The 16,702-nt window shown below is 44.2% G+C and overlaps 1 protein-coding gene across 1 annotated transcript in view; it reads right to left on the bottom strand.

Moving 5' to 3' along the window:
* tusc3 (tumor suppressor candidate 3) overlaps positions 1–16,702 on the bottom strand; it is a 741,583-nt gene that overhangs the window by 271,296 nt on the left and 453,585 nt on the right. The window contains exon 7 of the mRNA XM_041183092.1: positions 11,904–11,967. Within this exon, the coding sequence (XP_041039026.1) occupies positions 11,904–11,967 (64 nt within the window). The remainder of the gene's footprint in view (positions 1–11,903; positions 11,968–16,702) is intronic.

Below are 16,702 nucleotides of genomic sequence, written 5' to 3'. Positions count from 1 at the left end.
CATCGAGCCTATGCCAGCTCTCTGTACAGCAATCCAGTCAATCCCATTTCCCTGCTCTATTCCCACAACCTGCAAGTTTAGTTCCCTCAAATGTCCATCAATTTCATTTTGAAATCATTGATCGTCTCTGCTTCTATCAACCTCATAGGCAGCAGTCTCCAAGTCATTACCACTTGCTGCATAAAAAGTTCTTCCTTACGTCCCCTCTGCATCTTTTGCCCAAAACCTAACTCTCTATTCCATAGTCCTTGCATCATCAGCTCCACCTTTTCTTTGTCTACTTTAACTAATCCTGTTATAATCTTGTACAACTGTACAAATCTCTTCCCAATCTCCTTTATTCCAAGGAGAACAACACTAGCTTCTTCATCTAACTTTGCAGCTAAATTCCCTCATTCCTGGAACCATTCTGGTAAATCTCCTCGGCACCCTCTCAAGGATCCTCACATCCTTCCTATAATGGGGTGACTAGAACTGAACACAAATCTCTTGCTCCGGCTTAACTAGAGCTTCATTCATAAGCTTCAGCTCAATTTAGCTGATTCTGTACTCAATGCATCTATTTAGAAAGCCCATGATCCCATAGTTGATAATTACTCTTTCAATATGTTCTACCACTTTCAATGATGTATGCATATGACCCTCTAGGTCCCTCTGCCATTGCACACTCTTTAGAACTGTAGCATTAAGTCTAAATTGTCTATACATCTATCCCTTCTGTGAAAAATGCATCACCTCACATTTCTGTGTTAAATTCCATCTGCCACTAGTCTGCCTATTCTGTTAGCTATCTAGTCCCCCAAGTCAATTGGTATCACCCTCACTGTTTGCCAGACCTCCACATTTGTTATCATTGTCCAAGATCCAAGTCATTTTATATACGTGTATATATAAAAAAAAAGCAGTAGTCCTAGCATTAAACCTTGGGAAACACCACTGTGTAATGTCCTCCAGTCTGAAAAACAACTATTTATCATAATTTGCAGTTTTCTGTCTCGAAGCCAATTTTATATCCAAGCTGACACTGAACGTCCTGCTCTCTGAGCTTATTTTTTCTTAACCTATTTATTATGTGCAACTTGATCAAATACTTTCTTAAAACTCATCCATTGAATTCCCTTCATTAATTTTCTCTGTTACTTCATCAAAAAAAAATCAATTAGGTTAGTCAAGCACACTCTGCCTTTTCCAAATCCAGTGGTGAGTTTGGTGGTGGGGAACAATTAATCAGGTGGGAGGGTGGCAGGCGGGGACCCTGTTGCCTTCCTACCACTGCCCCAATTAAGTCCATGATGGGAAGGTGGACAGCAACGGGCAGGGGACATGTGGCAGACCATGACAAGCAAACCCATGCAAGGTTTCTTTCCACTCCTGTGGGTTGGGGGGCCCTCATTCAAAGGTACACAGTGCCTGATAAAGGGACCAGGCATTGAGAAGTGGGGGCCCGTAGAGAACTATCTCCTTGCCCTTGCTGCTGTATCACCTTCCGTAGCTCTCCTCCTGCCATCACCCGCCTATGGCCTTAGATCCACTGATAACCCTAGGCCATAGTGGCACTAAATCCACTGGGCCTTCCATAAAAGAGGCAATGTGGGGCTGTCATTGGCCCATTGTTTCTAAAATCTGATCCACAAGTGATGTAAAACTGATTGGCCTGAAGTTAGTGAAATGTCATTACATCCTTTTGCCACTCTCCAATCCTCTGGCCCTCCTTCCGTATCTATGGGAATCCCCTTCACTAACTGCACTCCCACTGCCTTTAGCAACCTGGGATGCAAGTCATCTATGTCAGTTGACTGAGATCCACACTCAGTGCCATGCGCCGCCATATGAACACACTCGACCTCTCCCTCCAGCAGCACTGCCGTACCCTTTTTCAAAGCTGCGCGTGCCCCCAGTTTCATTTTATTCTTCGGCTCATCCGACGCCTCAACAAGAAACTTTTTCTCTTTCTCTCAAGTGCTAAGGAACGCAAGCTCCAACAACTCATCGATACCAACACCCATCTAGGACCCTCCACCCCTGCCTGTCCCTCCAGCCCCACCCCATCTTCCAATCCCGGCCCCAGCCGTGTATTCACTATACCCCCTGACCTTCCCCTCTGTGATGCTGAACGTTCAGTGCTCAGCAAAGAACTTAGTTTCATACCCCTACGCCCTCACCTTAATGAATTTCGGGCTCGGCACGATGCTGAACTCTTCTTCCGCTGTCTTCGTCTCCAGGCTCACTTCTTTGGACAGGAGTCCTCTCCCCGTTCAACGGATCCTTTCACCTACCTCCAATATTCTCCCTCCACCTGGACCCCTCCCTCTGGATTCTTACCTTCTCTTGATCTTTTCATTGAGAACTGTCGGCGCGACATTAGTCATCTCAATTTCTCTGCTCCTCTCACCCATTCTAATCTCTCTCTCGCTGAACTTACTGCACTCCATTCTCTCAGGTCCAACCCTGACATCGTCATCAAACCCGCTGACAAGGGTGGTGCTGTTGTTGTCTGGCGCACTGACCTCTATCTCGCGAAGGCTGAGCGTCAACTCACAGACACTTTCTCCTACCTCTCCCTGGACCATGACCCCACCACTGAACATCCAGGACTGTCATTGACCTCATCTCCTCTGGGGATCTTCCTCCCACAGCTTCCAACCTGATAGTCGCCCAACCTTGGACGGCCCGCTTCTACCTCTTACCCAAAATCCACAAACAGAACTGTCCCGGTAGACCGATCGTCTCAGCTTGCTCCTGCTCCACAGAACTCATCTCTCGTTATCTTGACTCCCATCTCTCTCCCCTTGTCCAGTCCCTTCCCACCTACATCCGTGATTCCTCTGACACCTTACGTCACATCAACAATTTCCAGTTCCCTGGCCCCAACTGCTTCCTCTTCACCATGGACGTCCAATCCCTCTACACCTCCATCCCCCACCAGGATGGTCTGAGGGCCCTTAGCTTCTTCCTCGAACAGAGGCCTGAACAATCCCCATCCACCACTTCTCTCCTCCGTCTGGCTGAACTTATTCTCACACTGAACAATTTCTCCTTCAACTCCTCTCACTTCCTCCAAATAAAAGGTGTGGCTATGGGTACCCGCATGGGCCCCAGTTATGCCTGTCTCTTTATGGGGTATGTGGAACATTCCTTGTTCCAGTCCTACTCCGGCCCCCTTCCACAACTCTTTCTCCGGTACATCGATGATTACTTCGGTGCTGCTTCGTGCTCTCGTCGGGAATTGGAAAAATTTATTAATTTTGCTTCCAATCTCCACCCCTCCATCATTTTCACGTGGTCCATCTCTGACACTTCCCTTCCCTTCCTTGACCTCGCTTCTCAATCTCTGGTGATAGACTGTCCACCAATATCCATTACAAGCCTACCGACTCCCACAGCTACCTCAACTACAGCTCCTCACACCCAGCTTCCTGTAAGGACTCCATCCCATTCTCTCAGTTCCTTTGCCTCCGTCGCATCTGTTCCGATGATGCTACCTTCAAAAACAGTTCCTCTGACATGTCCTCCTTCTTCCTTAACCGAGGTTTTCCACCCACGGTCGTTGACAGGGCCCTCAACCGTGTCCGGCCCATCTCCCGCGCATCCGCCCTCACGCCTGCTCCTCCCTCCCAGAAACATGATAGGGTCCCCCTTGTCCTCACGTATCACCCCACCAGCCTCCGCATTCAAAGGATCATCCTCCGCCATTTCCGCCAACTCCAGCATGATGCCACCACCAAACACATCTTCCCTTCACCCCCACTGTCGGCATTCCGTAGGGATCGTTCCCTCCGGGACACCCTGGTCCACTCCTCCATCACCCCCTACTCCCCAACCCCCACCTATGGCACCACCCCATGCCCACACAAAAGATGTAACACCTGCCCTTTCACTTCCTCTCTCCTCGCCGTCCAAGAGCCCAAACACTCCTTTCAAGTGAAGCAACATTTCACTTGCATTTCCCCCAACTTAGTCCACTGCATCGGTTGTTCCCAATGCGGTCTCCTCTATATTGGAGAGACCAAAGGTAAACTGGGCGACCGCTTTGCAGAACACCTGCGGTCTGTCCGCAAGAATGACCCAAACCTCCCTGTCGCTTGCCATTTTAACACTCCACCCTGCTCTCTTGCCCACATGTCTGTCCTTGGCTTGCTGCATTGCTCCAGTGAAGCCCAACGCAAACTGGAGGAACAACACCTCATCTTCCGACTAGGCACTTTACAGCCTTCCGGACTGAATATTGAATTCAACAACTTTAGGTCTTGACCTCCCTCCTCCATCTCCCCCCCCCCCCCCCCCCCCCCCCCCCCCCCCCCCCCCCCCCCCCCTCTGTTTCTTCCCCCTTCCTTTTGTTTCTTTCCAATAAATTATATAGATTTTTCTTTTTCCCTCCTATTTCCATTATTTTTAAATATTTTTAAATCTTTCATGCTCCCCCCACCCCCAACTAGAGCTATACCTTGAGTGCCCTACCATCCATTCTTAATTAGCACATTCGTTTAGATAATATCACCAACTTCGACACTTATGTGTTCTTTTGTTCTGCCATCTGTGACATCTTTTGATGATCTGCTTCTATCACTGCTTTTGCCTACAACCACACCACCCCCCTCCACTTCTCTCCCCCCACCCAACACCCCCCACCCCCACCACCACCTTAAACCAGCTTATATTTCAACCCTTCCTGGGATTCACCTAGTTCTGTTGAAGGTCATGAGGACTTGAAACGTCAACTCTTTTCTTCTCCGCTGATGCTGCCAGACCTGCTGAGTTTTTCCAGGTAATTCTGTTTTTGTTTTATGTCAGTTGATTTATAGACCCTTAGCATAGGCAGACTTTCCAGCGCATCAATTTTCATCTGATCCATTACCTCTACTATTTCCACATTTTTTCCAGCATCTTCTTTCTCAGCAAATACCGATACGGAATACTGATTAAGTATTTTAGCCTTGCACCTTGCCCTGCACCTCTGAGCAGATATCACTCTCTGTCCAGTAATAGGACCATCCTACCTCTTGCTATCTATCTACTATTTGCAGGTTGGTGGAAGATGCTAGGATTCCCTTTCATGTTAACTGCCATTCACTTCTCATATTTTCTCTATTTGCCAGACTTATTTTTCCCTTTAATTACCCTCTCAGCTTATTGTATTTTGCCTGGTTCATTGTTCAATAATTCACCTGACTAAATCATACATAATCTTTTTTGTTTCATCATTTTTTTCTACCTCCCTTGTCATTCAAGGAACCTTGACTTTGGTTCCCTTACCTGTTGGAACGTACTTAAAACATACCCTCCTTAAAGATCACCCATTGTTCCAATACAGTTTTTCCTGTCAGACTTTGATTCCATTTTACACTGGCTCATGCCCTTTGCGTTCCATTGAAAATAGCCATCTTCCAGTTTAGAAGTTCTATATAAGACTGTTCCTTGTTCTTCTCCATTACTAATCTAAATATTATTATAAAATGATCACCCTTAGCCAAGAGTTCCCCCAGACATTTGGTCATTTGGTCCACCTCATTCCCCAGCATCAGGTCAAGCAATGTCTCCTTCCAATTTGGACTGAGAACATGATCAAGCAAGTTCTCATTAACACGTTTCAGTAATTAGTCAGTGGTAGTGCAGAACTTGAGTACTGCTGAAGAAAGGAGGCATGTCTAAGCTTTTTACCTTGTACTCAGGACACTTCGCAAGAATACCAATGGAAAACAACAATTTATACAGTATGTGAAGAGAGTGTTAGTTGGTTGGCAAGTGGCATTGCCATGGAGAATGCACCAGTGAATAACTGCCAAACATTGCTTGAAATTTAAACTAGGCAGCTTGACCCTGATTGGTCAAGGCATTGCCCTGAGGAATGAGTCAGCAAATGGCTGTCACTTATTTGTTGAGCTGAAACAAGCACAATGTGTGTACATGTTCTTTCTGTCTGCAAAGAACAGGGCCCCGTGTATTAATATGTGTAGCTTTCAGTACACACAAATGCACCACACTATGAGCCAGACTGACAATCTTAAACTGGTTGTCAATGGATTTCTTAGCACACTGAGAATCATTTAGCAAATGTTGTCCAATTGCGGAATCACATCTAATGTTTGACACTGTGTTTTGTGTTTTGCAAGCATGAGCTGATTGGGCACGGTCTGCACCTTCCCTGTTGAAACAGCAGCTGGTACATGCTGTTTGATATGATCTGCCAGTCTTTGGGATGTCCGGCCTACATACCTAGCATCACACTGGCATTGAAATTTCTATACCACATTACTCATTTGTGTGATAGGCAGAATGTCTTTTTGGCTTAGCAGCAGCGTCCTATTAGTGGCGAATAGCACTTGTGCTGCTATTGCATATTAGCAGAGTGAAACAGCTTCACCTGTTGCTCAAATTTTAGGCCCATTCATGAGTTTGTCTGATACACAGCGCAAAATTGTCTGATCAGGGTAGCCATTATGCTGCAGGATGCCTTTGATGTGCCCTATTTCAGCATCAAACTTGAGCAAATGGCTCGAGCCCTATTTACAAGGTTCCTGGTAAGACCAATCTTATAGTATGTGGAACTGTAAGAATACTTACATGTATTTTGACCAGTGAAGGTAGGCTTGCGGTAGACCGTGGTAGAGAATGCCCAGGCAGATTTCTCTACTAGTGCATCAAATAAGGGGGAGTTAATTTAACTGCTCCACTTCAAAGGTGCATTTGAGTGCAAGATGGAGCCCATTAAGACATGTAATGATATTGTTACATGCAGCTGCGGATTTAAATATAGCAAACATATCATCTACATATCGGAAATATGAGAGGGGTAGGAGGTTAGGTGTCATTCCATTGAAGATACGTTTCTCATGGAACCCAACAAAGATGTTTTGCGAGAGCTGGGCCTAGAGGGAATCCCATGCTAACACCATCCATTTGGGCATTCATGGGGAAGAATTTTCCTTCCTGCGGGCAGGTGCCACCTGACCTGATCCGGCGTAAAATAGTGCATGATGACATCGGGCGAGCGTCCCGATGTCATCGTGCAATATTTCAGTCAGTGGGCACGTGCAAGAGTCAGCAGTGTGCCTGCCGACAACTTAGAGGCCTATTATGCCCATTAACCTAGCAATTAAGACAAATTTTTTGCTATCCGTCCACCTTATAGTTGGTGGGTAGGCGAATCGGCCAGACGACCTCTGCATTTTTGAGGAAACCTCATCCATGGGCAGGATAAGGTTTCTGACATTAATTTAAAAAAATGTTTTGATATAATTTTTATTATGTTTTTGTTCATGTGAGGGAGTCCTATTTTGGGACATTTTTTTCCGATTTTAAAAAGCTTTATTTTTGATTTTAAAATTCTTCAGCTCCCTGAGGTAGCTCTGCACCTTCAGAAGGCTTTTAGTGCACGCTCCCCAGCGCATGCGCAGACTTTTGTATTTGTATTCCTCCTGCCCCTACCCCAGCAGCGCTGAGCTTCTCAATGTGCCTTTCATACTAGCTGCACATTAACTGGCCAGCCAGTGTGAAATAGCGGTCGAGGTCCGACCACGGGTGGCAAGCCGTTTCCTAGCCGCGGTCGGAACTGCCCACTCGACGACCTCAAAATCCTGCCCACGGTATCATTAAAACTGAATTCAACTGCACAAGTTGCTGAGTTCATAAGTTCATAAGTCACTGATTCAAGCAGTGGTGGCGGGTTTAGATTGCCGTGATATCGTGCTGCAATGCAAGTATCTATGGCTTCCTTAAATGGAAAATTGGTGAATAGGCTAGCAATGTCAAATGAGCACATGGACACAGCATTGCTATTGATGTGCAAGTCCTGTTTGACCTTCGCAAATGTGAAGGAATCTTTCACCCTGAATGCTGAAAACTTGGTCAAAACTGGTTGTAACAATTCGCCCAACAACTTAGCTAATTCATGTTCTGCAGAACCGGTCATAGATAAGATGAAGCATAACTTTTGTGTATCTTGGGCAGCCTATACAAACGCGGACGTAGCCAACCGTGAGGACGAACTCTGTCATATATATCACGTGGTAGCTCATCACTCTTACACAAGTCCAACAAGCGTTCTTTTAGATTACTTTCGAGCAAGACTGCCCGGTCATGTTGAGTGGCAGATCCAATCAATGCGAATTTGGACCTGTTATTAAGAATGGTGTGCATTTTCATGATATAGTCACGTTTGTTAAGGATGACTATTCCATCCCTTTGTCAGGTTTACTGATGCGTATGTCCGGATTGGTCTTAACCCCTCGCAATGTTGTAGGACATTCGTGTTGCATGTGCAAAGCAGACAGGTCATTCGGAATCCCACATGAATTGGTGTGGTCATCGATTGAAGCAAAATGGCGGTTACAACCAGTTTTGACCAAGTTTTCAGCATTCAGGGTGAAAGACTCCTTCACATTTGCGAAGGCCATACAGAACTTGCATATCGATAGCAATGCTGTGTCCATGTGCTCATCTGACATTGCTAGCCTATTCACTAATGTTCCACTTAAGGAAGCCATAGGTACTTGTGCTGCAGCACTATATCAAGGCGATCTAGACCCGCCACTGCTGCATGAATCAATATTCACTGAAATTATGAACTCGGCAACTCGCACAGTTGAGTTCAGTTTTAATGAAACCATGTATGCCCAAATAGATGGTGTTGCCATGGGATTCCTCTAGGCCCAGCTCTCGCAAACATCTTTGTTGTGTTCCATGAGAAATGCGTCTTTGATGGAATGACACCTAACCCCCTCTTGAATATTTCTGTTATGTGGACGATATGTTTGCTATATTTAACTCCTCAGCTGCATGTAACAATTGCATTGCAAGTCTTGATGGGCTCCATCCTGCACGCAAGTTCACCTTTGCGATGGAAAAGTCATATGAACTCGCCTTCCTTGACGTACCGGTTGAGAAATCTGCCAGTAAGTTCTCTACCACAGTATACTGCAAGCCTACCTTCACTGGTCAATATATGCCACATACATTCCAACCACTATAAGATTGGTCTTATCGGCAACCCTGTAAATAAGGCCTGAGCCATTTGCTCACCATTCAAGCTTGATGCTGTATTAGGACACATCAAAGATACCCTGCAGGATAATGGATACCCTGCAGGTTAATGGCTACCCTGATCATATCATTTTGTGCTGTATTTTGTGCAAACTCATGAACTGGCCTAAGGTCGTCACTTTCCGCCCTGAAAAGTGCCCAATCTTCCTCAGGTTACCATGAAAGATCAAGGTATTTCAAAAGTTTGAGCAGCAGGTGAAGCTAGCTATGCAGTAGCAACACAAGTGGTATTCGCCACTAACGGGATGCTGCCGTCAAGCCAAAAAGGCATTCAGCCTATCACATAAATGAGTAATGTAGTATAAGAATTTCAGTGCAAGTGTGATGCTAGGTATGTAGGCCATACGTCCCAAAGACTGGCGGATTGTATCAAACAGCTTGTCCCAGCTGCTGTTCGCAATGGACAGGGTACAGACCATACTCAACCAGTTCGTGCCTGCAAAACACAAAACACAGTGTCCAACATTAGATGTGATCCTGTGATTGGACAAAATTTACTAAATAATCCTCAGTGTGCTAAGAATTACACTGACAATCAATTTAAGATTGTCAGTCAGGCTCGCAGTGTGGAAGCCATACATATTAATACACAGGGCGCTGTTCTTTGCAGACAGAAAGAACGTGTACACACATTGCGCCTGTTTCAGCTCAACAAAATAAGTGACAGCCATTCGCTAACTCATTCCTCAGGGCAATGCCTTGACCAATCAGGGTCAAGCTGCCTGGTTTTTATTCCAAACAATGCTTGGCAGTTAATTGTCATTCACCATCACTGGTGCATTCTTCATGGCAATGCCACTTGCCAACCAATCAGCACTCTCTTCACATACTGTATAAATTGTTGTTTTCCCCTTATATTGGTATTCTTGCAAAGTGTCCTGATGAATACAAGACAAAAAGGTTAGACGTCTCTTTTTTTCAGCTTTAACATTATCCCAAATGATACCTTAAGGGAGAAAAGTACTGGTTTCTAATACCCTTTGTGTTAAGAAGAGCTCTTGACATTACCCCTGAGTAGCTTCGTTCTAATTTTAAAGTTATACCCCTTTACTCTGAACTGCCCACTGGAGAAAAATTTTCTGTCTGGCCCATCGAATCTTTTAATTATCTGAAACACCTCAGTTAGATCACTCCTTAATCTTCTATACTCAAAGGAATACAAGCTAACAGAAAGATCAACAAGGTAAATTTGAATGAAAATACTCAGTTGGTGTCAAATTAGTTCAAACGTTCAAACATAGTTTAGTGAGTTTTGTGACCTTCCTGATGATCACATGTGGGACTCATAGTGTCACCATGATGTCACCACTGATCTCACAGGCTATGCTTTCTTCTGAGTATATGAAAGGCCACAAACCAGAAACCAATGGGGTCCCACTTTAAATATGGAGATCAGGTTCTGATTGTTTCACAGGGAGGCAGGAGAGGTGCATACATGCAAGGCTTTTCATTTTATTTCTTTTTTTTTTTGCGCAGCCATACAGGAGGAGCAGCAGAATAAAAGTTGTGCCTCCTCTGCCCCAGACCTATCCCCACTGATTGACTTACCCAAGTTCTGGGGACTGTTCCTTTGGTCCCCAGCAGTGACCTGCTACAAAACATTGTGCTCCTTTTTGCTTGTCAGTCCTTGCTTCCCACTGGGTACCAGTGGAAGATTGACTGAGGGATATGTAGATGTGCTTTTAAAATTTCTCATGCATCACACTGCCAAGAACAAAGTTTAATCTCTATGACACACTGAGGACCATGCTTGGACCACTAGGTACACTATTTACATAAAGGATGGAATCAGTGAAGAAGTACAATGTAGATTCACTAAGACAATACCAACGATGAAAGGGTATAGTTATGATGAGTGACCTGGAAAAATGATTGGAATTAGCATAGTCCATGCTTTGCCCAGATGATGTTGAATTTCATGTATTGTCCTAAAACAGGAATTTGCATATTCAAAGTACCTAATGCCTGTTTCAGGCAGCCACCCAGTACTTTTGAAAGCTGCCTGTCAGGGGCATTGGGTGCAAGAAAGTGCAGCCTTAAAGTGGTCTCCCATCCTAAAATTTTTACCCACATAGACACGACAAGGACCAATTTATCTCTCAGTGAGATCTTAGAGCAGTAAAGGACAAATGAAGAAGAAAAGGAGACTGAGACTATGGAGTCTGCAAGAGAAAGAAAGTACATATATAAATCTGTTGTATCACTTGCCAAAAAATAATATTTTTAAATACCAGGCATTAAAATAAATAACCAAAAAATATAACCATCTGGAGCTGAATTTTCTATACATTCCAAAAAACTAACTTCTACCACATAATGCCAAAATATTTATACTCTTGCAGTTGCAGAACTTATTTTTGTTAATAATGGTATTTCACTCAAAATTTAATCAGTTCTCATTGAGTTCACAACCAACTGATTTCTGAATCCACACTGAACCAAAAAGCAAGAAACCTTAATGCATAAAATGACAGAACAAGTACATTCAGACAGTCAAGGTAACCTCCGCTGGGAGGAACACAACTTGATAATTCAAATTTAGTGGAAACTGAGATGTATTCTCTGTAGCTAGTCTCATATAGTTCCCTAAGTGAATGTGCTGCATGTAATGCCCAAGTTAAGTGGAGAAGAAAATCAATGGTGTGTTTAAAATAACTAACAATAATAATTTAACCAATCATCAATAATTCACTACGGATAGTGGTTTTTCGATTTTTGTCAAACTTCCTATAATGCAGTTTTCTGTTCCTATTTAGATATACATTTCAAAGTCTACATTTTTATTTTCTTTCCAAGTCCAAATATGAGTTTTCACATGCTTCAAGGTTACCTTGTTACTTCATGTCAGATACTTCAAAGGATACTTAGCAGAAGTATGATGTGCGACTCTGCAACAAATTGAGCTTGGCTGCTCCCATGGATGTAACTCTACGGAAATAATGAATTCAGATATTATAAAAATGAGAGATCAAAAGTCCTATAAAAATTAATAATAAACAAACATTTTATCTACTTTTGAAACTCCTAATTATAATTTACAACTTCAAAGTTAAATAGCTGTTTTCTGAGTTGCATTAAATGTGAATTGTCGCCAATGACCACATTTTCTTGGGAATGGCAAGAATTAGGAAGAAATAATTTATTATGGGCTGTTCATTGCAATTAATTAGGATCTAAGGGCTGAATTCTCCCATCCCTCCCGCAGCAGGAGCAGAGCATCCAGTGGCAGGTAAAAAGGTGCAAATCGCCTCATAAAAACAGCTTGCAATTTCCCGATGGTGTGTTCCTGGCAGGTTGGCTATCCCGCCGACTAGTGGCATGAACGCCATTTACATTCATTAATTCATGAATATTCATTAAAACAGGTGCTCACCTGCCAGCCCTTCCAGTCTTGCTAGTGGGAAATTATGTCAGCCTCAAATCCATTTGAAAAAGGGTTGCATGCACAAGTTCAACCTCAGATCATTGGTAACTTCAAGGTGAGTGAAACATACATAGCCTACCAGTCATAGCGCAGCTCCAGACTTGTTGCGATGAATGCCACTCTGCTGGGGCTATAGGGTTGGTATGCTCATGTTCTTTGCCTACATTGTCCCGAGGAACACCACTGTGCTGTGGTACTCATGCAGGCCTCCACTTTCAGAAATTAGCATTACAACTGGGGCTGGGCTGTGAGGCGAGTGTGGAGTTGATGAACATGAAAGGGGTAATGGGGAGGGAAGGCTGTGGAATAGCTGTGAGGGAAAATGGCAAGCACAAAGAGGGCAACTGGTTAGGAAGGCTGTAGAATGGCAGTGAGGGGGAAGAGTGAACACGAGGGGGTCCTTCCTGGGGTCGCCCTCTAAGTTCTTGTTGCCATAGGAGTGAGTGGGAGTCTGCTTAGAAAGAAAGGAGAAAGACCTCCTTGTAAGCATCTCCTTGCTAGGCAGAAAATTAACAAGCAGGACCTCTAAAGGAGTAATCACTGGATTACTCCCAGTACCACGTGCAAGTGAGTACAGATATAGGAAGATAAGACAAACAAATGTGTGGCTGGAAAGCTGGTGCAGGAAGGAGGGCTTTAAATTCCTGGGACACTGGGACTAGACTTACCTTCTGGAGGTGAGAGGAATCGGACCTGCTTGGGAGCAACATTCCTGAGCAGCTCGGTGGATTTGAAAAAAAAGTGAGTGACATCACAGGAAAGTCTTGAGCTCATTGGTTCTTGAGCAACTGCTGTTAGGGACTGTGTTTCAACCCCAGCAATTTAGAAAAATGTAAATTTCTAAACTAGCACAGGGAAAGTAAGAATTTATAGGCACAAGAGAGGGAGCTGTTTTGTGAGTAAGGGTGAAGAATTTCTACCTTCTACTAATCTCCAGTTAATAGTGCAAGAGTAAGATTAAAATAAGTTAAAGTAAGTAAAAGTAACTAAAGTTCAAGTAGATAAAGTGATTTAAAAGTTTAAGGTTCAGGCAGGGCAGGACAACTCAGCCAAGCAGAATACCCATCCTATGGCATGTGGGGAGTCGTGGACACTTCTCGTGACCCAGATGAGCCCGTGTGCAGGAAGTGTCACCGGCTACCCAATCTTGAGCTCTGCGTTTCAGAGCTTCAGCAGCGACTAGAGTCATCGAGGTACATCCGTGAGGCAGAGAACTACATGGATAGCACATTCAGAAGGTGGTCAAACCACAAGTTAGGGGCAAGCAGGCAGATAGGAAATGGGTGACCGCCAGGCAGTCCAAGAGAAACAGGCAAGTAGTGCAGGGGTCTCCAGAGGTTCCGCTCACAAACTGTTTTTCCATTCTGGATATTGGTGAGGGCAATGGATCCTTGGAGGAATGCAGCAAGAGCCAAGCCCATGGCACCATGGGTGCCCCAGCTGTACAGGCGGGGAGGCATAAGAGTGGAAGGGCAGTACTGATAGGGGATTCTTTAGATAGGGGAACAGGCAGGCGTTTCTGCAGCCGTCAACATGACGCCAGGATGGTTTGTTGCCTCCCTGGTGCTAGGGTCAAGGATGTCACAGAACGGCTGCAGGACATTCTAGTTGGGGAGGGCAAGCAGCCAGAGGTCATGGTCCACACTGGTACAAATGACATAAGTAGGAAGGAGGATGTGATCCTGGAATCAGGATTTAATGAGCTAAGTAGAAAACTGGCAAGCATGACCTCTAAAGTGGTAATCTCCGGAAATAGGAAGATAACACAGATGAACGTGTCGTTGGAAAGACAGTGCAAGGGGGGAGGGCTTTAGATTCCTGGGACACTGGGACTGGCTCTGGGGGAAATGGCATCTGTACAAGCCAGGCAGTTTGCATCTGGACAGAGCCGAGATTGAGTACCTTGCGGGGCATTTTGCTGGTGCTGTTGGGGAAGATTTAAACTAACTCAGCAGGGTTGTGGGACCAGGAGGGAATTTTACAAAGTAATAGTGCACGAACTGCTGGAAGAGGCAGATAGCACTAAAAGAGAGGAGTAAGTTAATAGATGGAATCGGAGTAAGGGAGCAAATAATGAAGTCTAAATCAGGGTTATACAGCATGTATGCGAATGCACAGAGTATAGTTAATAAAGTTGGAGAGTTACAGACACAGATTGCCTTGTGGCATTATGATGTAGTGGCAATAACGGAGACCTGGCTTAAGGAACAGATCTGAGTGTTATATATACCTGGTTACAAGGTGTTCAGAAAAGATAGGGAAGGGAATAAAGGAGGAAGGGTGGCGTTTTTGGTTAAGGAGAATATTGCAGTTGAGAAAGAGAATGTGTCAGAGGATTCCAGGACAGATTCGATTTGGCTAGAGCTAAGGAATAAGAAGGGTGCAATTACATTGCCCAGTGTAATATATAGACCATCAGCTAGTGGGAAGGATATAGAGGAACAAATCTGCAAGGAAATTGCAGGGAGGTGTAAACATCATAGAGTAATTATAATGGGGGACTGTAACTACCCATATACAGAATGGGATAGTGGTAGTGTAAGGGGCAGTGAGGGATAAGCATTCCTAGATTGTATTCAGGAGAATTTCCTACAGCAGTATGTGTCCAGTCCAACAAGAAAGGATGCACTGCTGGACCTGGTTCTTGGGAATGAGTTGGGCCAAGTGAATCAAGTGACAGTGGGGGAACATTTAGAGAACAGTGACCATTGTACCAGAAGGTTTAGGATGATGGTGGAAAATGACATTGGTCAATCCAGAGTAAGAATAATCAACTGGCGGAGAGCAGACTTAAAGGTGATAAGACACCAGGACCAGATGAGATGCATCCAAGAATATTGAAGGAGGTGAGAGTGGAAATTGCAGAGGCACTGGCAATAATCTTTTACTGTTCCCTGGATTTGGGGGAGATGCCAGAGGACTGGAGAATTGAAAACATTACAACCTTGTTCAAAAAAGGTTGTAAAGCTCTGTCCTGCAATTACAGACCAGTCAGTTTAATTTCGGTGGTGGGGAAGTTATGGAAACAATTATTCGGGATAGAATTAATAGTCACGTGGAAAAATGTGGATTGATTTCGAAGTGTCAGCATGAATTTGTCAAAGGAAAATTGTGTCTATCTAACTCACTGGAGTTTTTTGAAGAGGTAACAGAGATGGTTGATGAGGGAAAGGCCGTTGATATGGTGTATATGGACTTCCAAAAGGCATTTGATACAGTGCCATACAACAGATTTGTGAGGAAAGTTATAGGTCATGGAATAAAAGGGACAGCAGCAACATGGATACAAAATTGGCTAAGGGATAGGAAACAAGAGTAACAGTTAATGGGTATCTTTCAGGCTGGAAGAAGATTTGTAGTGGAGTTCCCCAGGGGTTAGTATTGGGACACATGCTTTTCCTAATATACATAAATGATCTATATCTTGGTGTGCAGGGGACAATTTCAAAGTTTGCAGATGAGACAAAACTTGGGAAAATTGTAAACAGTGAGGAGGACCGTGTAGAACTTCAAAAAGACATTGACACATTGGTGGACTGGGCAGATAGGTAACAGATGAAGTTCAATGCAGAGAAGTATGAGGTGATACACTTTGGTACAAAGAACATGCAGAGAGCTTAAAATAAAGGATATTATTCTAAAAAGCATGCAGGAGCCGAGAGATCTGGATGTATACGTACATAAGTCATTAAAGGTGGCAGGACAGGTAGAGAAAGCTGTTTCTAAAGCATACATATTCTAGGCTTCATTAATAGGGGCATAGAGTACAAGAGCAGGGAGGTTATGATGAACTTATATAAGACACTGGTTAGACCTCAGCTGGAATATTGTGTACAGTTCTGGGCGCCGCACTATAGGAAGAATGTGAATGCATTGGAGAGATTGCAGAAGAGGTTTACAAGAATGGTTCCAGAGATAAGACACTTCAGGTATGAGAAAAGATTGGAGAAGTTGGGACTGTTTTCCTTGGAGAGGGGAAGGCTAAGAGGAGACTTGACAGAAGTTTACAAAATCACAAGGGGTCTGGTCAGAGTAGATAGGGAGAAACTGTTCCCGCTTGTAGACAGATCGAGAATCACAGGGCACCGTTTTAAAGAAGCAAATGAGAGACGAGAAAAACTTTTTCACACAGTGAGTAGTTAGGGTTTGGAATGCACTGCTTGGAAGTGTGGTGGAGGCAGGTTCAATTGAGGCATTCAAGAGGGCATTGGATGATTATCTAAATAGAAACAATGTGCA

Source organism: Carcharodon carcharias, chromosome 1, assembly GCF_017639515.1.
Source record: "Carcharodon carcharias isolate sCarCar2 chromosome 1, sCarCar2.pri, whole genome shotgun sequence".
NCBI lineage: Eukaryota > Metazoa > Chordata > Chondrichthyes > Lamniformes > Lamnidae > Carcharodon > Carcharodon carcharias.
The sequence above is the reverse complement of the archived record's forward strand: the minus strand, read 5'-3'. Positions and strand labels throughout refer to the sequence as shown.